The sequence below is a fragment of the Patiria miniata genome, unplaced genomic scaffold (assembly GCF_015706575.1).
Source record: "Patiria miniata isolate m_02_andy unplaced genomic scaffold, ASM1570657v1 HiC_scaffold_8, whole genome shotgun sequence".
Lineage (NCBI taxonomy): Eukaryota > Metazoa > Echinodermata > Asteroidea > Valvatida > Asterinidae > Patiria > Patiria miniata.
In genome coordinates this window covers 8,158,134-8,182,834 of record NW_024037075.1, presented here as the reverse complement: position 1 = coordinate 8,182,834, position 24,701 = coordinate 8,158,134, and the positions used below count along the sequence as shown (strand labels likewise).

Genomic DNA, 24,701 nt, shown 5'->3' with positions numbered 1-24,701 from the left:
AAAACTGATAAATCGAGAATGTGTTGAGAAATACTGGCATTTTTTGGCACAGAAATGTTGCCCCCCCCCCCCCCCTAGAAAAAATCCTGGCGATGCCCATGGTGACAAACCCCTGAATATACTAATAACCGGCTTTGTCAAATATATCAGCGCTATTGCATTGTGAAATGGAGAGTACATGTATTTTTAAGTTTGACCCAAAATTATTATTCTGCCTTCACATCACGAACCATACACGTGGTCCGTGATGCCATTCAAAAAAAATATTTCTGAATGCAGACAGTTGGAAACGTCTGTTCCATAGAGGGCGCTATATAAGCAAACGACTGAAAAAAATCTGGGTCGATTGTCGAATGCGTTGTTGCAATATTAATTATTATGCGCATATATTCAAGCGCTTTTTAATCCTGAACTTTGGTGCAAATCCCTTGCGCGGCGCTTTGTGTGATCGTTACGGTCCAGTCAAAATCCGGATGGGGATCAGAATCACGATTTGTGTTTGAAAGTGGTGAGTATGTTTTCCGTTTCTCAAAAATTCAGGAAGTCACAAACTTTGGTGATCGTGAAGTGTAGGGCCCCTGTTTTGTTTTGATCAAGCATGGAGGTAGAATTTGAATTATTGCTCAAAAATCACCTTTAGGCTTTACATTTTTACAATCAAAAACAGACTTTTCTCCATTCTAATGACACCTGTTTTGCAATTTTGAACAGATTCTTGGGGTAGAAATCACGATTTTCCTGCGCGGTTTGTGCCTTGCGATGGTGATCGCCATCTTTTATTTTCGGGTCGCGTGTTGTCGCCGCGCTGTCATCGTCATTTTTTACCCCCAAATTTACCTCAAAAACTCAAAACCCTGCCCTCTAATCTACGACATTCCTGTTTATTGAATGTTGCAACCTGACGCTGTTGTGCCCATTCTTGAAAATCACGCAATCTTAAGAATGCGCGCGCATTCTTAAGAATGAGCGCGCATTCTTAAGAATGAGCGCGCATTCTTAAGAATGAGCGCGCGTTCTTAAGAATTAGCGCTCATTCTTAAGATTGCGTGGGAATATCACGTGCACAATTTATGAATTTTGCGCAATCTTAACAAACGTTGCACGACATAATTACATGAATTATAATAAATGAAATGTAGGCCCTATAGCGGTTAAAAGGGAAACAATTCATATAAAGAGGAAAGAAAATGTTCTATGCCTCTGTACTCGTATAACTACGATAATTTGAATCAAATTAAACCTGTTATTGCATTTTTCTGCCCACTATATTGTAATAACGGAGGACTGGGAACTAGTCTGGGAAGTGCTTTGTTTAGGCTAGACAAGTTACAAGTCCCTGTATGTATCATATGCATGCCACGAAAAAAAAAAGGATGTCCAGAAGCTGCCAAAATTGCTCTTTTGACTAGATAGAATCCAGCTCTGCGGCGTAATGGTGGGGGTGTGAACAATAAATTGGTGGCAATTTAAATGGGAAATAGCATTAGCACTATGGGATGTCGCAGTATTCATTCTCATTCTTCACATTCTTCATTCTTACGTCCCCCCCCTCGCTTTTATTATCCCAAAAATCAGAATTCTTTCCAATATTTTTTCCCGGTCCCCCCCCCCCCCCAATACGCGTATACTTTTCATATCCACTACTTTTCAGCGCCTTGCGTTGCAACAGTATAATTATTAAGAATCAGTGAACCAGGATGCAGCTAGACTTGCCAAGCGCAGCAGGTGCTCGGTATTGACAAGACCGTTATCTTGTAGCGCATTCTTAAGAATGTGCGCTCAATCTGGAAGAGTTATTTTTTGCAAAGATTGCGTAAGGATCCAGTTGCACAATCATAAGAATGTGCATGCGCATTCTTAAGAATGCGTGATTTTCAAGAAAGCGCACAACAACGCTACTTCTATTTGCATGACTTGCTAACATTGTTAATGGAGAGTCAAGAAAATTTTCTAACAGTAAGACATAAGGCCACAAAAAATGTCTTCGGTTTCTGGTATGGAGGTTGCCCCAAAAGTGGTGCGGCGCACGGCTTTTTTTTCTTTCCTTTTTTTCCCTTCCTTCAACATGTTCAAATGTCGGCTGATGACTGCATGTATCGTCAGACCCCCTAAAGCTACGCTGTCCTTTTTCTACCCAATTACCTTCAATTTGTGTGTGACAACGCACGCGCGTATAGCGTTACCCGCGCAGATAATGGAGGGTTGAGGATAGGCCTAGTCCGAGTAACTTGGACCCAACTTATCGCCTTTTTAACATTCGAACATGGTCTGGCGATGTCTGAATGTTAAACAGGCGATAAGTTGGGTCCAAGTTACTCGGACTTATATAAGCCTATATCATGTATCATAATGATGCCCGACTAAATTTATTGCAAAATATATGGGAGCCAAGAGAGGCCACATAAAGCTATACATGTTGTAGTTGATTGTTACCCTATCTAAAAACATGTTAAAATTGTGCAGCAGCAGGATTCCAGTCAAACCAGTGAGTTTGGCGGTTTTGAGACATCATCTTACATTGAAAAAACTTTTTAATTTTACCGACGCGCATGGCTATGGCGACACGCTCACATACCAGAAACCAGATACTTTTTTGGGGGAGGGGGGGCCTAAGTAAAGTAGGTATTTCCTAGTCCGAGTAACTTGGACCCAACTTATCGCCTTTTTAACATTCGGACATTGTCTGGCGATAGTAGGGTCCAACTAAGGCTAATCCGTATGCTGAACAACACAATTTTGTCCTTATCCCACTGGCAAAAACCCAACATTGCCCACCCAAAACATCAGATTTCACCCTCAAAACGGCCTTTTAATTACTAGATTTGCCACCTGAGGTACAAGCAGACATCGATGATTAAGATGGTTGTACTGAAGTTTACTTACGATCTGGATAAAAAGTGAAATGTCCCATTCAGTTGGGGGAGCTCCCCTTGCGATCGTGAACACGTTAAATTTCCCGACTCGTTTTTGAATTGCGATGTGGTCATCATGCCCAGCGTTCATTTGATGGTCCCCGTATCCCGAATGCAATTCTCGTACCGAGCGCGCGATGCATCGATTATGATGAGTAGACTGGATTGCATTTGTAAACACAAGTGCATTTCAAATGATAATAGGGAGTTTGGAACTACGGCAGCTTTTATGGACGGAAACCAGTTCAGACTAGTTCTGGACTCCCTTTTATCATTCGAAATGCACCTGTGCAAGAAGAACTTTTGTGAATCCATATCGTCGAAGCCATTCAGGATCTTATATGTCTCAATAAGGTCACCCCTTACTCTCCGCACTTCAAGTGGGAATAAGTGTAACTCTTCCATCCTTTCATTGTATGGTTTTCTTCTTAATTATGGTACATGTACTAGCTTTGTCACCCTCTTTAGGTAGGGGCTCCATGACTGAACGCTGTTTTGAAAAAGCATGGCGTCACTGCAGAGGGCTCCAAAGATTTTGGACATTGTACATACATGAAGTGAAAATCACATATTACAAAGAAAGATAATGAATTCCAATTACCGATTGATAAAAAAGACAACAGAAGTATACATGCGAAGTAAGTCCCCATAAAGCAATAAAATGAGAGACACGTACATGTAGTTAAAAAATAAGACCTGAATTCAAAGAAAACAGTACCACCCTTAGTAGAACAAGAACACTTTCAAGTATACATACATGTAACTTAATAAGTAGTTATTTCATTTGAGATGCTCAGTATAGATGTTCAAAAGTTCAAAATAATGCCAAGAGTGTATGACTTGCCAGGGCATGCATTGGTTTTGCACATGTGTGGATAAAAATAAAAGGCATGGAATGTATGATTCAATGCAAAATATGACTTCTTTTTGGTAATTTGTTTAACTGAAATTGTTTTCTTTTACAGTATTTTCATGCCTGAGATTAAGATGTTTGACAGTTGATACCGGTACATCACTGCATAATGGCTAGTCTTCGTTTTCGGTGTTTCTGCTATGGCATTGTTGTAGCTTCAGTCACATGGGCTATTATCATTTACATGATTTTAGCTGATGTGAATCATCAGGAGAGTGATTTCTGGAACAGTCAGGACTATAAACGACATCCACACCATTTAGTGGTCAACCACCCTCACAAATTTGTCAAGCCGTGGAGAGTAAACCATGAAGAAAATATGCCGATAGCAAAAGATGATGCTGTAAAAAACAACATCTTATTTGATGTAAACTTGAGCAATAATCATCCAAATGAGGAGAATGGCCAGTTTGGACACAAGGAGATGCAACACAATGATATTGATCAACAGGCAAAGAGCCAAGGAAAGAGTGAGAGTGTTCTAGGAATAGTAAGGACAGCTGATGATAGAAGGTTACGAGATGAAGGCTTCAGACGACACGCCTTCAATGAATTAGTCAGTACAAGAATAGGATATCACCGCAGTTTAATAGACTCCAGAAATCCTTTGTAAGTAGAACGTGTGTATGTTATCTGATATGTGAAAATAATGGGACACCCTGAATGGTTTCATATTTGTTGTTAAAAGTCTCTTTTTCACTAATGACATGCATTTCGCGCATTCTATTATATGATTAGTAATACAGGGTGTATAAAAAAGGAAACACAGATGTAAATGTTAATTATTAAAAAAAATCTGATAATTATTTTCAAATGAGTTACAGATCATGTGAAACGCCAATGTGCCCTCTTTCCGATGATCGTTTTTTTGATTGTGTGTATGTGGTCACGGATGACTGAGCATTCGTTGTTATTCTGTCAAGGGTCAAAACCTGCACTGTGCCAAGTTTGTGCAAAAGTAACTGCTTGCTGGCTAGTTTGTTATACATGTACAAAGGTCAGACAGGCGGTTGGCGATATATGTCGTGCAGAGCTTTGTGTGGAAAGAGGTGGTGGCCACTTTTAACTTGGGCCATGACGGGTTAACTTCTACATTGAGAGTGGTTAAATTACTATGTCAAAATTTGATGAATTGTTTTCAGGAAAAGGAAGTCTTCTTTAAATTGAGCTGTTCCACATGCCCAGAATACCAGTTGCCCTTCTGCACAAACTTGGTCCAGTGCAGGTTTTGACCCTTGACAGATAACAATGAATGCTCAGTCATCAGCAGACACACAGTCAAGGTATTGGAAAGGGGACTTATTGGTGTTTCACATGATCATTAACTTATTTGAAAATATTTATTACATTTTTCTTTTATAATTTGCATTTACATTTGGGTTTCCTTTTTTTTTATACACCCTGTACATGTTAAGCATACCAGTGTTAAGAGTAAACCAATGATCATCAATTAGTGATCACCACTTTGATTAGTACCTGTATCTTTGGCTGCAAGTGTAGTAATTTGGTTAGTGCTAAGTCTATGAAGATGAGACCGGATGCATTGGTTTACATCTCATGTTTGGAACAATCAAAGTGTTATTAATGTATAACCTTCCTACTGCCTTCACAGTCACAGACAGTCAAAAATCAATCCTTTTCCTGCCATGCCTTTTCAGATCAAATTTCAGGCAGGTGGTAGTCACAGCTGGCTTATCAACCATCTACAGTCCAAGAATAGCTGTATCAAGTTACATAAACAGTCACAGCCAGTCAATTCTGCTTTATGTAGGCTGAGAGCTTTGTCTAATTTTGACAGAAAGGACAACTTTGCACAGAGTGTACAGTATGTTTGGAGGGCTAATGTTGGACAAAGATCCAATATGTAAACACGTGAAACGCTATTCTGGACCATGCAGTGTGGCATTGCATGTGTGGTTGCCTAATGGGAAGTGTGTGGTGCCTAATGGCATGAATGGATATGTCTGTAGTAAAAGCTCAGAAAGTCCAGATACATGTAGTTAAATGATTGAGTGACACTTTTTGTTTCATCATGCAGATGTAAATACAAAGTGTACTCTAGAGATCTACCCAGAGTCAGTGTCATCATTTGTTTTTACAATGAGGCCTGGTCTACATTATTGCGCACTGTACACAGTGTGTTGGATAGAACACCAAGAGAACTTCTTCAAGAAATAATCTTACTTGATGATTATAGTGACTTTGGTAAGTATGAAATCTCCATGTTCATGAACCAACCTGTAGCTTTCTCTAACAAATCAGTTCAGGAAATGGCTGTCAGTATGCATCTATAACAAGGCTTTTGTAGTTGAAACATTGAAACATAAAATGCTCATTTATAAAAGTGTCCTACAAATCACCCAATATTTAAGTGGCCATTACCATATAACTCAACTATCATATAAAACAGAGTACATTTTGAGATGTGGTGGTCACTGACTTCAGAAGCATTTTGAACATTACATGTACATAATTTAATACAAATTTTTATTAATAATTATTAATAAATACCTTTAAGAGTTGATAGTTTCTAATTGGGCGAGACCCGATCACATGATAACAGGAGATATAAAGACTGGCTTCAAAAACAAGCAAAAATGGCCCCTGAACCAGTGTTGATCCAGCATCATGTAAGCCAATGATGGCCAAATATACAACAGTCCTATGGTACCGGTAGCTTGTAACAATACAGCCAACCACCATGTGAAGACTTATGGGCACTTATGCAACACAGCTGCTATGTTGGGCATGCGTACGCGTACATTAAGTCTTCACACGACATGTTCATACTGAGGATGTTACAACAAAAGCATGAATCTGCGATATATTTCTGTAAACACGTCGCCCACAGACATATATTCACTTTTTCTAAACCAAGCATCTTTGAAATTCTGGACACAAGGAATATAAACAAAATTTTAGCTTCCTCAGTCAGGTAGAAATATTTTTGCTATGTCAGCAGGAGTTCATACCCTGGACATCAGTCATATTGCAATAAAGACGTTGCCCAACCTAGACGAGGGCGATGATAACAGTTAACACATTATAAGCTAAAGTACGGCCCCTGAAAAAAAGTCTGGAAATATCGCCAAAGAAAAGTCACAAATTCGGAGCGTTTCAATTGTTTATTTCATTAGAAAGGTATTTATTAATGGGTATAACAGTGTGAAGATCCGATCTTCACTGTGTGATAATGACCGGGTTTGGGGGTGACCACTGTTAATGGACCTCGCCTTGGGCAATCCCCCAACTCTGTCATTATCACGCAGTGAAGACCGGGTCCTCACACTCTTATTCCCTAACTAATTTTAAAATTATTTTTAAAATCGTTTTTCCTTCTTCAATTGTATCGATCTTAGCCAACACTTACACTGGCATGTTTCCTCTTGTGAGGTAGTTTAAACCTTTAATTTATATTTTTGTTTTTTGAAATAATTGAAAATGATGCAGCTTGCCATTTAGTTGTTCAAAATTTCCATTGCAAATCATTCCTGTGCAATGTTTTGATAGTTTATTGAATTTAGTGTCATTAATCTATACCTTATCCATTTCCTTACATGTAGATCATTTAAAAGCTGAACTTGATGAGTACATAAACAAGCATCTGTCTCCATTAGTGAGAGTACTACACAATAGTCAGAGGGAAGGTTTAATCAGAGCACGTACTATTGCAGCCAGACAAGCCACAGGGGAAGTGCTTATGTTTCTGGACAGTCACTGTGAGGTACCTTGAGTGTAATTAGGCCTTTTCACACTAGACAAAATCAGGGGGGGGGGGGGGCAGTAGGCAATGCAGGGGTGAAAACAAGCCACGTTTCACACTTGTAATTTTCACCCCCACACCACCTCCGAGCCACCCCTGAGATTACTCATTCCCCGGAACGAGTTAAACCCTGCTCGGGACCAGGGTTGAATATTTGTTCCCCGGGGTGAGACACTTTTCCCAGGGCAAAACTGTAGTGTGAAATGAGCAATGTAGGGCGAGTTCCATCCCTGGTCAAGCATCAGAGGACTGAAAAAGACTCTGAAGTTGGATGTAATTGCAACTGAAAATAATGGTATACTGCGAACAATATGCACCTTTTTGTGGCTTTGACTGAAGCAAATCCAACCATCCAACCAATAGCTTGATCGATCGTAATACTGGACTGCAAGTTGTAAAACAATTACCTGACTTTTTTTACATGAAAATCCACACTGGCTTTTATTCCTTTGGCTTCTAATGTATGTAATAATTGGATAAGTAATAATAGTTAAATATATTCCGAGCCTCCATCAGAGGTTGATTACATGAAACATCGCTTAAAACCGACTGTATATGAACAATCATCGCAAAAATGATGGGTGAAGCATGTGTAAAAATAGGGCCAGGACTCAACATGCATGCATACATTCAAGAATTTAATGAGGCATGTTTTCTTGCATTTTTGATGTTTTTTTATTAATATCTCAATTTGGCAATAAAAAGCTCAGCATTTTTCATATGTACGTTGCCTTACCAGCCGCCCAAGTTTAAAAACTTGAGTGAGAAACAGTCGTGCAAATCCCAGGGGCGAACTCGCCTCGGGGCGAGATAAACATGTTTTACGCAAAACAAGTCTGAAACGGTGCAGGGGTGAACTCCAGGGTGAAAAATCAAAAGTCACAGGGCAAGTTCGCCCTGGGATGGGTTTTCTAGTGTGAAAAGGCCTCGAGTTTTACAAAGTCGTAGAGTACATGGACTCCATTAGGCCCCCCCAAAAAGCTCCAGTTTTTGGTATGCGCACGCGTTGCCGTAGCCGTGCGTGTCAGCAAAATGAAAAAGTTATTTTTTTACAATGAAAGATGATGTCTCAAAACTGCCAAACTCACTGGTTTGATTGGAATCCTGCTGCTGAACAATTTTAACATGTTTTTAGATGAAGTTACGATCGAGTATAAGCTTTATATGGCCTCTCTGGGCTCCTATAAAAACAAAAAAACATCGCCGCATCACTTTTGGGGCAAGCTCCATACCAGAAACCAGAGACTTTTTTTTGCCTTAAGTGCATGTTCATGTAGATGGTGCTATGTGACCTACATGTACTGTACATTGTAAGCTTTTCAAGGGCCCATCTTGCACAGGTTCATGCATGCACATGGGTTAGAAAGCCTTTCACAAGGGAATACATCTAGGGCATGGAAACACATCTGGGCATTTTTCAGCATTTGTACTCATTAGTTAAGCATGTGATCTGAGCTTTAATTTTTTGTCAGAGGTTCAGGTACATACTGTACTAATTTAATCTATACTAACATACTAATCTAATTTTTTTTTAGTAATCATTTTTTGAGGACGAATCGTTAACATACATGTATAAATACTAGTTATCGTTTTGGAGGAGAGCCCCTGCCATCAGTCCAACTGATCCCATCTTCCAACATGAGCCTTTGAAAAGAAGACAGGTTTTAATTAATATGCACACTGAACCACTGGACAGACTACGGACTGATATTGTACGTGACCTGGCCGTGATCTCATTATGGGGACATTTAGTGTTCTTAGAAAAATAGGAGAGAGTTGTGATGGGGACTTTTGAGTGTCCCTGCAGGACTATTGGCCCCCACAAAACCATCAATATTAATATATATAGGTGATCCCCAAAACTGAGGTGATCCCCAAAACTCTGATCATTTTTGGTTAAATGTATTTTTATATGCAATATGAAATATTCCCTTGTTGCTACAACAAAGCACCATATGGTGGGACAGGCATGAAACTCATGTCTGACCAAAATAAATACAGTATGCATGGTGCCTATTCTATAGTATGACGATTGTTGTAGCAACAGAGTGTGTAGTAAAATAATGTACAAATGTACAATTATGAATTGGTTTTATTTTGTCTTAAGGTGAATGAGAAATGGTTAGAGCCTCTACTAGACCGTATTCAGCATGATAGCCATACCGTAGTATGCCCTATCATCGATATCATCAACTCGGATACGTTTGATTATCAAACATCACCTATGGTCAAAGGGGGATTCAACTGGGGACTGCATTTTAAATGGGATAATCTCAACAGTAGTCAACTCAGTGGAAAAGAAGATTTTGTTAAACCATTCAGGTGAGACAATGTGTTTTACAACAGTTTCTTGCTTCGTTCATCTTGACGAAGAATGTCATTTTTTTTCTCACAGGTGTAAATTCTTACATCTTTACCCCCCAGGATTTTGTTTAAGTCTACACACTTGTATGGCATGACATAATGCCACAGCTGTGTTGTTGATATACTCCATCATTACCAACACTACAGCACAATACAGCTACCTGTAGGATACACCATGTTATGCCCCTCGACCTTTGAACAACTCAGGTTTAGACGGACTGATGACCTCATCACTGCATCTTAATTGTTCTGTGGGAATTGAAGTGCAATTAGTAGTATTTATTCGTACATTTGGTGCGCAGTCACAGCTGTGTGGTTGCGAATGCGAAAGCGTGCTGGTTGTTATGTAAAGACAATCCAATTACATACTTAAACGCTGTAACAGAGCAATGAAATTCATGAACCCCAAAAACCATGGCCTTTTGAACGTTGTGTTTCTCAGAAAATAAGCTCAGTATGATTGAAATGTTAAATTATAACGGAAGAAGAAATTCTATACTTCGTATTAGTGACAAAGATCGTCGTCATCGATGCCAAAATGTCAGTACTGGTTACTGGTAAAGCTGACCTTCAAGTCGGGAAGAAATTGTTCGAAAATATATTATAATAAATAAAGATATTAAAGATATTGCAAATGTCATGTGTTACAACTTTCCAAAATCACGTAACCAGGCATATTTTTCCAATTTCAACAAAAAGTAAGGAACATATTTTTAGCACATACTTAGATCACTATTAAAAGGAAATAAACCCTGAAAGTTGCACGAAGATACGGTCTTCCAAACGGGAAAAATTAATTTTCAGAGATTTCCCCTGCCAATGTGAACATGTCTGTGTGCATGTAGTTTCATTCAAAATGAAGTGTTAAGCAATATTTAGAAATCGTCCTTCGCAACCACACGGCTGGTCATAAATTGGATCTTTATTGACCCATAATTATCCTCAATGTATTGTGTGTGGATACATGAATGGCAGGTCACCTACCATGGCAGGAGGTCTGTTTGCCATCAATACTGAATACTTCCATCAACTTGGTGCTTACGATGAAGGTATGGATATATGGGGTGGAGAAAACTTGGAAATATCATTTCGGGTAAGAAACTTTGACATCTTAAACTAGTACATTCATGTACATCATCAAGCAAACTTGAAGCCTACTTTCCTGGCACATAGCATATATTGCAAGTGATCGTAAGATGTGCTCGTATTCCTGCTGCAGGCACATGCAGTGGGATAAAAGCTGAAATGTGACCACATACACGGTGTATGTGTACTCTGCTTCAAGTTTGCTTCAAGATAAATTTGTTATCCTACTGGTACATGTGGAACATGTAAGGTATTGTGTCTGTGTCCCATATGGCGCTTAGCCTCATGCCATATGGGAGACATATGCACCAAATTAATCATTGTTATACCATGTATTAGATTGTGAAATTTCATTGAATGATAACTGTTTATGTGACGTACTACTAAAGTTCATGTATGATGACCTGATGAACTCTACAGAGTAAATATTATTGTTAAATCAATTATTTGTGGTATTAAAATGCACGCCTGAAGAAACTGATAGAGAGAAGACAATGAGAAGACATAACAGTTTCAGAGGTACGAAGAAAACCCCAGAATGATATTCTAGGGAAACCTACCGAATTAGGCAGGGACTGAAAACCCAACCAACATATTGGTCCAGGCGGGATTCGAACGCGGGTCACAGCGGTGGAAGGCGAGGAAAGTACCGCTGCACTTGCCCAAGTCCTCAACCTGTACACCATGTCATGTTACCTTAGGATTGTTGTCAAGATATTTGGAGGATTTTCATGGCGGCTCCTTTGTACAACACAGCTAGAATAGACCCTGGGCACAAGGTAGGCCATGCTACCCGGGACGTGCATGTAGACGCCCATTGTTATCAAAGACTAAACATTGAACTGCTCAGTAAAAATGCATGGGGGTATTAAATTGGAGAAATAATGTATCATAATGAAACTTACATTTTAATTATATTGTTACTTCTGAAAGACTGAAAAAAGTACCCTCATCTTGGGCAAAACTCCATGGACTACTACAATAAGCCATAAGCCACTAGTGGTATGGGTCACGTCTCGGGTCATTGGAGATAATCAAATGCTCATGGAAGGCATATGGACATGCAAGGAGATGGTTGCGAGATGCACAAGCAATTAATTACGAGCAGAGTGGGGGTTTGCATAACATCACGTCAGCCACTTTATCCCAAATGACCTTTGGCCTGGACTACATCGTCGAGATACCAAATTGGCTGACTTGTATTATGGTCTATTTGTGTTCATTGAATGATTAATATTTTACATGCATGTGTGCATTGTATACAGCAACAGTGAAATTATTGTATTTTCCAAAAAAAGAAAGAAATATGGGTTTTACTTGCATTTAGAGAAAGATAAATTTGGTACACAAAATGAGAGTAAAAATTTCAAAAATAGGAGAGAAATGTATGTGGTTTTTGTCATTATTTACAAATTCATAGTACATCATTGACGGTTGGGTTTTCTTCGCTGAATTGTATGAAGTGAACTGCATCAATTATATACAAAACTTGTACATTTGTCTCTTATGTATACATACTCCTTTGTTAAGGAATTAGCTGAAGTCTTGTCTTCATGCTTGTTAAATATTCATATACATGTACCGTATTGAACTGAGTATATTTGTATGCAGATATGGCAATGTGGAGGGACGTTGGAGATTGTGCCGTGTTCAAGGGTTGGTCATGTTTTTCGCAAACGTCGACCATATGGTTCCCCATCAGGTCAAGACACAACATTACACAATGCCCTGCGAGTAGCACATGTCTGGATGGATGATTACAAGGTCATTCTTTTTGTGTGTGTTGAGTAATCTACTGTAGTCATAACCTTTATCCAAACCCCCAGGCCCTCTGGCTAACAACCCTTCTAGATCCTTCAAAATCAACCAACAAGACACATCACAAGTCAGGTTGTATGTCAAGTCACAAGTAAATCCCGAGAAACAGTTTATTTAGATAACACATGACTTCATCTTTTGAATGCAGCGTTTCAATTTATTGAAGTATTCAAAATGTACTTACAGTGACATTGTACACATAAACATGAAAGTAAACACAAAATCAAACTAACTTTAATTGTGAGATTCACTCGGTGTACAAGTAGTCCTCCATCACAAGTATGTAAGTGTATAGCTTCATCAATCCTTCAAATCAATTGTACTACTTCCAAGATTGTTTCTAAATCTTAAAAATCCTCAGTATCAGTAAGTTCCTATTTCCTAAGGTATACAAATTTAACGTGCATTCATAAATTGGACTGTAAGGGTCGCTATTTATAGCAGACATTGTTCCGCTGAGCTTTTCAATGTTTTGTGTCCATTGGTGCTGGAAAAACATGAAAAATAGAACAACACTGTTCACTTTCAAGTGTCAAAGTGCAGCTCGCGGAATCTGTTCTGCATAGAACCCATAGGCCACAGGGAGTGTGTCTGAGTGCCAGCTCTGTCATGGACAAGTACATACATTAACCTAGCCATCAACTGGCTCCTGACCATTTAACAGATGTAGTATTTGAGAAAAGGGAGAACAGTTCTTTGAAAAGTGATGGGGCTGCCTTGGTTAAACAAAACAAAACAAAACAAATAATTAAAAATAATCATCATTACTACTGATACAAAGTTCTTCTTTTCTTGAAAATGACAGCATACCAGGCTCAATGATTTCACAGGATGTTTCATACTATTATTCACATACAATCAAGCGGGCTTTTTCAGAGTATTTTGACAGTTTCGTTTTTGTAACTGATCCTATATGCCTTTAATGTTCTCCAGCAGCTATTTCGCCAATGAATCTGATTTTGGAGTACATTTTCATATGGTCTCATGTATATAAAACAGTGTCATTGTCGCTAAAGGGTATGTAAATCTGTACCCTACAAACATGTATGTCATGTGACCATGACATGAAAATCTGTAAATTTGTCACAGACTAATGCTGTAATTAACTCCTGCTTCTATTTTTCATATATTTCTTTCACATAGGAATACTTTTTCCAAACAAATAAACTTGCCCGTGGCATGACATATGGTGATATCTCGAAGAGAGTCCAGCTGCGACAGAAGCTTCAGTGTAAATCATTCAAGTGGTATTTAGACAACGTGTACCCAGAAATGAGATTACCAAATGAAACCAGTAGTCTTGCTGCAAACCATGCACTTCAGGAAAAGAAACGACCACCACTGGCTATAAGGAAGGGACTGGTAGGTGTTTAGTTGGGTTATTGGGCTCAACCTGATCATCATTCTACATTTTTAGAGATATTCTTCCTTCTAACTTTTTTCTTTTCTGTTTTTTCTTTAAAAAAATTCTCCGCAACTTTTTTTTTAGACGATAACTTGAAACGGAAAAGCAATATCATAATCACACTGATCCGAAGGTGTGCATATTAACTATGAGGTCATGAAGATGTCATCAGGAATTACAAGTGATCTTTGCTTAAACATGACCATCTGTTTTCATTTAGAACTTATGAACAAAATGAACACTCACATTGATACTTAGAGATGAACATTTGCTTTGTGTACTTGAAGTGGCTTTGTTTTACCGCGGAGGTTACCCTATGGTTAATGTAATGTAAATTCAAATGCCAATGAGAGCCTTAAAAATCAAAACAAACCTGATTTCTTCAAATGCTCATGGGCTTTTGATGAGACCTTGTATGGAGATGATCCCATGTCCAATGATGTGAACAGAAGTCATCATGACGTCATCAGATATAAAATTCCAAGCCATTTAAAATCAAAATTTGACAAAGTACTTTGGCCTTTTACTTTTGAACTGATTGGAGTACCCATGTTCTTTTTTGTGGGATGTTGTAGGTAATGTCTTGTGTAACATTTGTAATTCCAGGGCACAAAACCGCTTGAACTTTATTCCAGGGTTACCAGAAGAGCACTGATAAATGAATATACATGTATCTTGACAGCAGAAACATTTACATGTAATTACAATCCAATAATTTTTTTCAAATGAGAGATTCAGTGAGGGCTGCCAAGGAAGGCCCAATAATGTCATGATCCTCTAGTGGTATTTTCAAGAAAGTTGAGTTGTTTTTTTTATATGAAAACTATTTGTCCCAATTTTACCAAATTGCTGACCAACATTGTGTGGATAAAAGTGAAATACTTTGAGAAATTTCAAATTTATGTCATCAGACCGGAAGTTATTCCAGGGAGAATTTGAAATCAGTTGTTTTCCTTTTTTAAAGCTGAATTTCATAATTCGGAAAAAAAAATGTAACTTTCATTGTTTGTTCTTTTTGACAGCTTTATCAACCCTCCCTGTCATTATGCATGGTAGCTGAGAACTCGGCAACTCAGAAGGGAGCTAAACTGTTATTACAAAAGTGCAACAGGAGACAAAAAAATCAGGTCAGTAAATCATTTTTATGAACCACGAGATCCCAGTGTGACTTTTGTCAAGTTGTACGCAGGTTGTTTGTAAAATAAGTACTGGGTTATATAGTGTGATTCCACTATTTTAAAAATTATTTAACATGATTACGGCTAACGTATGCAGAACTGTTTTTGTTTAGTGTTGGGTCAGTTTTGTTTGTCTGTAGACATTCCAGGTCAGGGTTTATTTGTAAAACTCCCACACAACTTCTTTCTACAAAAGAAAACTTGTTGGAAATAAAATTTGCCAGTTGTGCAGAGGAATAACAGCAGCGATTAACTTATCAATAAAGGATGTGAAAACCTGTAGGCGAAAAAAAAAAGCCGTATGACTACAAAAGCATCTATGGGGTCTTAGCAGTCTCAAATGCATGATCAAGTTGCGAACACTCACATCATAGAAAGCTGCTTCATTGAAGTCAAGTCAAGTATTCTTCATGGATGATTAAGAGCTTGCACACAAAATGAAAATGTGAGATTCTCCTACAAACATGAAATACATTTAAATTGCTAAAACACAACATGTGTGAATTGAAGTTAGTTGTCTGTTTGTATGTGATAGCTATGGTATGAGAGTGAATCCCATGAGTTGCGTCTTGCTGACTACCTGTGTCTTGACCAACCTGAGAGTAATAGTGCTGCATTACCAAGACTCATGAAATGCCATGGCTCTAGAGGATCACAAGAATGGAGATTTAATGATCAGGTATGGTACCCAGGCTTAGCATAGTATGTTATCACTGGTTGAAGTGAAGAGGGAAACAGCCTCGTCTTTTCTCTTTTCTAAGGTACAGGGATATTTGGGAGACTTACACCATTGCAAGTTCAATTGGAATTACAGTAAACTCCGGCTAAGACGGCACTCTCGGGACCAGAGAATTTGTGACGACTTATTCGAATGTCGGCTTCTGCTGCAAGTCGTCATTTTGCCGACTTACACAAATACATAATTGAATCACGAAGTGAAAAAAATAGATTAAATTAATGGCCTATGCACATCTGTATCTGGATCATGCAAACAAGATTCATGGCTAAAATTCAAAGGCTTTGATTTACCCTGGTTTATTTCTACATCCATGGTTGATTCCAGCAAATATATCCTCAATGATTATCATCACAAACAGGTTGTGGTATTGATCACAGAAAGTCATGAATGTACATGTATGTAAGTACGAAGCAAGGACGCTTGCATACTGTATGTACATGTAGTGTACATTGTGCACGTACGTACAGTCATGAATTAAATGTGTGCATGGTGCTGGTACAATAAGAGGACCCCCAAAATGAACAGAGCGCATGCGTGGATTCGAGAGGGGGTACTGGTATTGATGTGCTATCGGGAAACCCCTTTTTGATCGCGCACGCGTAAGCGAAAGATGCACACAATGTACAGACCGTGCATGAAACAGTGTACACGTGCGATAAGTGTGCACGTGCTGGCCGATGCATCAATCACGGGCCGTGCCATTGATAAACAGATGTCAGTTAGCAGTGTGTGGGACTTTTCACTCGACACTTATTGCAAACCGCAGAGCACTATCAGAGCACTATGCCGACTTTTACAGAGGAATTTGTGTGGTTTTGAGGAAATGGGACTGAAAGTAACACGCCGACATAGGCGAAATGGCGGCTTACAAAGGCCGACTCAGAAATGAAAATGTCAATGGAAATGCATTAGAGACAATCGGGACTTTCGTCAGACGGCCGATTTAAGCGATATGACGGTTTATACGATGTCGGTTTAGCCGGAGTTTACTGTATACATGTTTTGTGTGCATTGACTTCCCATAATGGACTCAAATTTGCAAATGATCTTATTGACCTTAAATTTCTTTAAATGACAGATACTATATAGCAGGTAGTTAATTCAGTCATTTCAGTGTACGGTACATATAGTTTGCTCATTTCTGCCGAAAGGTACATGTAATAATTAGGGATTCAGAGGAGGCATTTATTCATAATTTATGTATTTATTTACTTTTTTAAGATGAGATATATTTTTTTTATGTGGTGTTTTTTTGTGTCACTTTATTCAACAGTAGTTGAGGGATGAAGTCGAGTCCATCCATAGAGCTATATTAAATGACTAGAGCGCTGGCTCGATGTACAAAGTAATGCCTGATGGGCGCATCCATGTTTGTACACAAACCTATAGAAAACTCCAAATTTTTTACGGCTGTTGTACGGCTATTTGCATATCTGCGTTTGTATTCCATACAGGTGCGTCTTCGAAGCCGATATGCCCAAAACCGAAATGCACGATCAGCAAATGAGCGCTTCATTTTGCTCTACACAAACAGTGCAATGTGTGCGCGTCCCTCTGCTGCAGATGCTTTTCGCCGTGGCGATTTTTGAACTGTCATGACGCGCTGAAGTTGTTTGCGTATATACTTGCGCGTTGCATTTAGAGTACACTTTTAAAATTCAATCCATCTATTTTGATTGAGTTCTACAAACACGCACATAAATTCAAAATGTCTGCGCCCAGAGCGGCTTCAAAGAATCTCCGCGCGCAAGAATGAGGAGTTTGCGCTCTAGTAATTGAATATAGCTCTATGAGTCCATCACAAGTCCAGTCACATGTAACAGTGGATGAACAATGACAAAGGAATGCCTTTGTCAAAACTCATTTGCATAGCTTGTTAGTTGAATTGGAACTGGAGGACTGGTGATGGACTTTACTACATCCCTGGTCCAGTTCCTGACTTTTGACATCCACATTATTGTCATTGTTGTGGACAATGTATAATTGTCTGTTTGATTGTGAATGTTTCCAGGCCTTGTATCATCCGAGTACAGGACAGTGCCTTGCTACTAAGACAGAAGGTCATGTGATCCATGCTGCACTTCAAATATGCAATGATGCTCCAGACCAGGTGTGGATATTCCAAACATGAGGCATTACCAAGACTGACAGCCTTCATAGCCTATTCAGAATCATCCTTCACATCAATTTCAGTGTGAAGTTGCTGATGTAATTCGCTTCTTTTTGTACGTTAATGTGAAGTACGAACCAACCTTTACTATATCAGTCTTACTTGAAATAAATCTATCTGATCTATGAATCACCAGATGTAAGTATGTATGTTGAAAGTCTGAGAGAAGTGTCATGTGACTAAGACACTTGAACCTGTTTAACGCGAATAACTATCACGCGAATAATTATTGGTAGTGTATAATGCAACTAAATTGTGTAAAAGTTGATTGGATTTTTAGTAACAAAAAAGGGACTCCAATGTGCAGGCACATGTCCACTTATATAAATATTCAATTTGTTGGTGTGTTTTTAAAAGTAGTGTAACATCTGTTTACAGTTTTCTTTGTGTACAGTTTTCTTTGATGTGTATTCCAGGATTGTTGAATCTAGGGAAGGATGCTGATATTGACTCTATGCATGAACGGAAGTTGGTGTCTTGTGAACAGTCATGAGAGTGCTAAGTGCAGGTCATTACTTCATGCATGTACAGGTTTGCATATATGGCACCCAAAAAGCCCAATTAATCTGAATGTGCACAACCACACACACGCAAACATGTGTTCACGGTCGATCGAGGACGTCCTATTGTCCCTCTTTTGCTTGAAAAGATGAACACGTACTCATCTGTGTCTCATGGTGCGAGTGCCATGCGCAGAGAGTTTGCCTAACTGTACATGTTAATATCTTTTCAAACTGTTGACGAAAAACACCAGAGAACAAAAGAGAACAATAATCGTCCACGATTCCCAGCATACGTCTGTAATTGGGGTCGTGTACAAAACCTATGATGAGAGTCTTCCTAAAAAGTACAAACAAATGAGGGACATAGGAGGTGCACGATTGACGGTGAACACACGTTTGCGTGTGTTTGTCACAGTATGAGGGGGTTACCTGTGCTCAGAGGCAGTAGGGCAGATTGATTATCATCTGATGAACCAACCAACTCATTCCATTTCAAAGCCTTGTTGCTTGGCTTGTACATCCGGCAGTAAACAATCAAATAAAAGAGCCAGGAAAATCAGGAAATAAAGATATGCATAAAACTGCACAAATATATAAGAAACATGTATTCTTTAATTACTAAAATGTTTGCCAAAAGTATTTCTGGTCTAATGAAAAAAAATGTACCTTAATAATAAAGAAGAGGTTGTATATTTCATCTAGACAGCATGTTGTAAACAGTGTATAGTCCTTCCTTTTTTTTGTTAAGGTGCTTGCAATACTTTTTTTCTATAGCTAAATATTATACAAATATTGAGTAGCTCAGTGGAATGGGAGGAATATTATCGCAAGGTAAAATCTGGACTTTTCGCCTTGTGAAATGGAAGAGTTCAGATTTTGCTGAGCGATAATATTCCTCCCATTTCACAATTTAAAGCCACTCAATATTTGTTTTTTTATAACTGACATGTAGATCCTTGTCTTTGATTGAAGTTAAAATGAACTTCAATTCCAATACAAAAGTGGTGGGAAATAAATTTCTCTCTTCCCAACCACCCCTTCACAAAATATTTGGACCCGACTCTGTAGCCACTGGCTCTTGGAAACAATACGCGCAACGCTCAATGCGCACACCAGCATGCATTTGCTTACAAATACCGCACCGTTGAATAGTAAATCCCATTCCTCATGGGCGAATGGGACGTTTTGATCCCCTGCGTGAGTATGAGCAATAATGATTGTCACGTGATGCGAGTTCCACCAAATGACAAGGATCTGTATGTCAGTTATATTACTTTAAATCATGGCTGAAATGCCATGTGTCTGTTTTCAATGTGCTTACTGCATAGTATTCTGAAGTTCCATCAACTTCGTTTTATTAATGTAAAATCTCACATATATATGCAATGTATAGACAATGGTTTATTATACAGAGAATTGGAGAATTGAATCAAGGCAGTTCCTAGTTTGTCTCAAGATTTAAATGCAACTGCTCCCTTATTTGGCCAACCATAAATGTTTATCTTTTTACAGCACCACAGCACATTGTTTTTTTTAAGTTGCACACAAAGACCTTATCATCTGTATCATCCATTTCAAATGGATAAACCAATACAAACACAATACAGATGCAAGGACGTATACATCACAAAGAACTGGTTTCTGCTTATTTGCCAGAATTATTGTCACTTGGCAACATTTGAAGTTCTCTTTATTTCCTTAAATTTCTATTGAGGCTTGACACGAGAACTGGAACTGGTGTCGATGTGAATACTTAGCAGATGTTAACATGACTTCATTGTGTTGGTCTTGAGGGATACTTTGTCTTACTAGTTAAACACAACATCAGATATAGGCTACTCGTCTTCAAACACTTTGTGCAATACTGTGGTTCTCATTGTCATATTAAGATGCTGTTGCTTGCTAATCGATAGGCACACAATGTGTGCATTCATTTATATATCAACATTTGTTTAGGTTATTTTCTTGTCCGGCACCTGTAAAAGTGAAAGACAGTCCTTCAGGGCTAACTTTAGAAATTCAAAAGCTTTGTGACGTGAGTAGGACTCAAGTTTGTAATGACTGATTGCTGTTACAATGCACATGCAGCATGAAAACTAAAACTACTGAAACAGAACTCCATGTGTCACTGTGCATCCATTAACATCCCACGTCCTCTGGGCAACTAATACATGAATTGTAAAAGTGGGCCTAGATTGGACACTGAAAACAGCACGCTACTGTAGCTTTATGCTTATTTCATAGCAAAATAACTGCCTATTACAGCTACATAGGGCCTAGCTACAAAGCGAAGCAGATCAACCATCGCTCAACCACTTTAAGTTTTGAAATACTTTGGTCCTTGGAATTTAAGGCAGTTTATTGTGTACTGACAGTCAATGATATCACTTAGCACATCCGGTACAATGTCACTCACTACCTGCATATGTGACATATCTCACCTACAGCAGGATAACGGCATGCACTGGATGTGCTTTTGAGTGCTAGAACCCATGCAATGGCATTGTCAGAGGAAAATGGAAAGATATGAAAATCCGGTTGCCTTTTGTCCAAGAGACTCATAGTGAAGCCAGGTTTTAATAAAGCGTCCTGATAGTTAATGATACATTTCATTGTAAGTGACCATAGGCGTAGCAAGTGGGGGGGGGGGTGTATTTCCCCCCCCCAATATTTTGTAAAGACTACCTTTTTCCATTCAAATGCCCCTTTTTTCAATATGCTTATCCCCCCCCCCAATGATTATTGAAGAGTTCCCTTTTTTTACGAAGTACCCTTTTTTCTTAACAAGTGCCCTTTTAAAAAAAGAAGTGGTGCCCTTTTTGTGGCATCTGCCGTTTTGGGTGCCTTTTTCAGAATTTCGCACATGTATCGCCCTGAAAAGCACCATATATTAGCCCTTTGTGTGCATAGTCGTTGGTTTTGAACAGCGCCCACGCCCCCCCCTTTTTTTATTGTACGGAGGCCAAGTGTCTGGAGAAATAAACTTGTCTACATTTCACCACGGATGTGCAAGTGCCCTTTTCAAAATCCCCCCCCCCCCCAATAAAAATGACTGTGCTATATGTCACTAGTGACTGTATATAATTACAACCCACTGATCATGTAAATGGTTTGAGTATAAAATTAGCTTGAGTAGCCACTTACAGAGTAACATTAGGAACTGAAAAAATGGGTTATTTTGGTGACCGTATGGAGGCTAAAATTTTGAGATACCGGTATTTTGATTATGTGATTTATACATTAGTCCTCAAGTTAAGCAAAACATTTAATACTGGTGTACATGTATATGGACCATATTCATGAGTTGGCCATTTTTGTCGAGTTCCCTGAATGTGTTTTATTATTTGTTAACTGTTGAATGGGATGGTGCTAGACTATTTATGCAGGCTGGCACAATGCAGCCTTATTTTTACTGTCATTTTTTTGTTAAATATGGATTTAATAATAAGGAAGTGCTTAATTACAAATTTTATATTAGTCATTGAAGCAGACTGGAATTTATTGTAAATTTACTTGCTTTCATTTCTCTTCGCAAGTTCCAAATATTAAGATTTCACCTCGCCTTCAATTCAATATGGCCGACTCGTGAATAAGGCCCATACAGTCATGACAGTTTGTACAAGCTAGTGGCTGAAGGGCAAGGGCCACATTGAATTCTTGTTGACTGCTGTGATGTGGGATATGATGCTTTTAACACCAGAGGGGCACAAAGCACCCAAGGCAAAGCCAAGGGGGTTAAAAATGACATATCCCACATCACAGCAGTCAACACTTGTTTTTTTTTATATGGTGCCAATAAGTAGAAATGATAAATGGTTGTAAGTTACTATGCAAGAAATAAATTAAATCACTGTGCTTTGACCGTTGACATGCATGACTGAGCAGTTGCAGTTCTGTCGCGAGCACGCGTGCAAGTTCTACACATGCGCACAACGCGCATTGAATATGAGGTTAACCATTGTACATGTATAATTTGCATTTTTACAGACAGGGCACATTGCTCTTTTCGCCCAATGAAGTTACATAATCCAAGCACACGATTTAACAATTAATTGTTATTACAGGTAAATCTACTTGTTTGTATATGGCCATACAATGTACTTTCTTTGTAGTGTGGGTCCATTGTAAATGTGCCTGGATATACTAGAATATCTGGATCAATGATGAATGAATAAATAAAGGATTTTAATGGACTTGGAGGATCATGCAGCATTATCCAAAGCATGTGTGTTGGCCTAAAATATGTAAAATAATATATGTCTGTCTATCAACATCAGATATCCGATCATGGGTATGGGACTTGCCTTAAAATCTACATCATGCCTAACAAATGCGTTTGAACGCAGTTATAGGAATAGAACAGATGGAAATTACAAAGTCTGTTAGCTTGAACTTCAGGAAAGATGCTTATAAAATCCTTTCACGTTCATGATAAATATATTGTCGTAGAAAAAAACCCTGCTCCACATTGGAACTGTTGCACATCTTTCATGCCCAATAAAGGTGTTCATTAATGTAAAAGAAGCTATGATGTAGGTCGATATTTGGAAAACAAGTGCCTATGGCCATAAAGTGTATTCAAGTCAACATTTTATAACTCTTGTATCAACATTGCTGTTGAATTTTAATTAGGCTGATTTATTTAGGCTGAAGGAACCAGTTACTGGAGATGACGACCATTATGTGATGAACTGGGATATTTTCTATAAGCCTCTGATAATGTGATGTTTTCCCATTAGTGAGGCACCCATGGATCTTGATTACATGAAAAATTAAGATATTGGGAGTTTGTGGAAGTTTAGCACAAGGTTTAAAGAAATCCAAGACAGATATATATGCTATGAGATATTGTTTCAGAAATGCATTTTTCCACTTTTCAAAAATCACAAATTCCATATCAACCATAAAATTGCAAGAAAATTCATTTCTGGCCTCATCATCAAATGTAGTGGGTGTTCAATGAAAACAACTGATCAAAGTTCTGTGTCAAACAATTTGCTACAAATTTAACTATACAAAACTTCCCAAAGCTGAACTTAATACTTCAGTATAAAATGTTTACTGAAATTGTTCAATTTTCAATGTTGTGATGATTTCTTTTTGTGCACACACTATAGGCTTTTCCCATATAGCTTTATTCCATTTCAAATTGTATACTACATGTACGTCCTGGAAAGTGCTCAATTGGGCTAAAAAAACCGCATTTTCAACAAAATTATGTTATTTGTTGGGCTGTGCTCTTACGGGTAGTATGGGAATCGGGTATCCGATTGAAAAAAAAACACGGGCACCCGGGTACTCATTAAAAAAAAACACCCAAAATTTAAATCGTGGAAGTTGCTGTTCACATTTTTCATAAAGGTCTGCACGATAACAATACCACATCGGAACGTCAATACAGCAAGTGTGTACTGTGAGGTCTTTAGCTTTACGGTGTAAATTGCATTTTAGCAATCATAATAAACGTGAACGTGAATCTGTTTTGTTTTTCCATGTTGCCTGGTGTTCATTTTGAAAATCCCCATAAATGACATTAAAAACCATTCTTTTTCATTGTCGGAGAAGTTACTACTAAGTAATCTGTAAAGTTAAGTATGGGCACTCGTTTCCATCATCTGCAGAGTTGTAACCAGTCACTGGGTTTTGTGACTCAGGTCGATCATTTTGAGAAAGTGACTGGAGTCAAGTCATTAGGTCATCAAGAAGGTCAAGTCATGTTGAGTCGAGTCCAATGTATGCTCAAGTCAATTTGAGTCACTGACATTTGAACACCATCAATAAATTACAGGATGGAAGGAACACATACAGGCTCACGTTCATTTAATATGAAGATCCAAAGACTTAAAATAT

At 38.5% G+C, this 24,701-nt stretch overlaps 1 protein-coding gene across 2 annotated transcripts; it reads left to right on the top strand.

Moving 5' to 3' along the window:
• The first annotated feature begins 374 nt into the window (after positions 1–374).
• Positions 375–18,897, top strand: LOC119719298 (polypeptide N-acetylgalactosaminyltransferase 11-like). 2 transcript variants are annotated; one of them, XM_038188706.1, is made up of 11 exons: positions 375–508; positions 3,878–4,434; positions 5,864–6,030; positions 7,389–7,549; positions 9,696–9,910; positions 10,928–11,045; positions 12,650–12,802; positions 14,000–14,218; positions 15,284–15,388; positions 15,975–16,118; positions 18,212–18,897. In XM_038188706.1, exons 2-11 carry the CDS (start codon positions 3,935–3,937, stop codon positions 18,245–18,247), a joined length of 1,818 nt encoding a protein of 605 aa, XP_038044634.1. In that variant the 5' UTR covers positions 375–508; positions 3,878–3,934; the 3' UTR covers positions 18,248–18,897. The 2 variants fall into 2 exon arrangements, with proteins under 2 accessions (XP_038044634.1, XP_038044633.1); XM_038188705.1 differs by having other exon boundaries at positions 18,190–18,897.
• Positions 18,898–24,701: the final 5,804 nt, after the last annotated feature.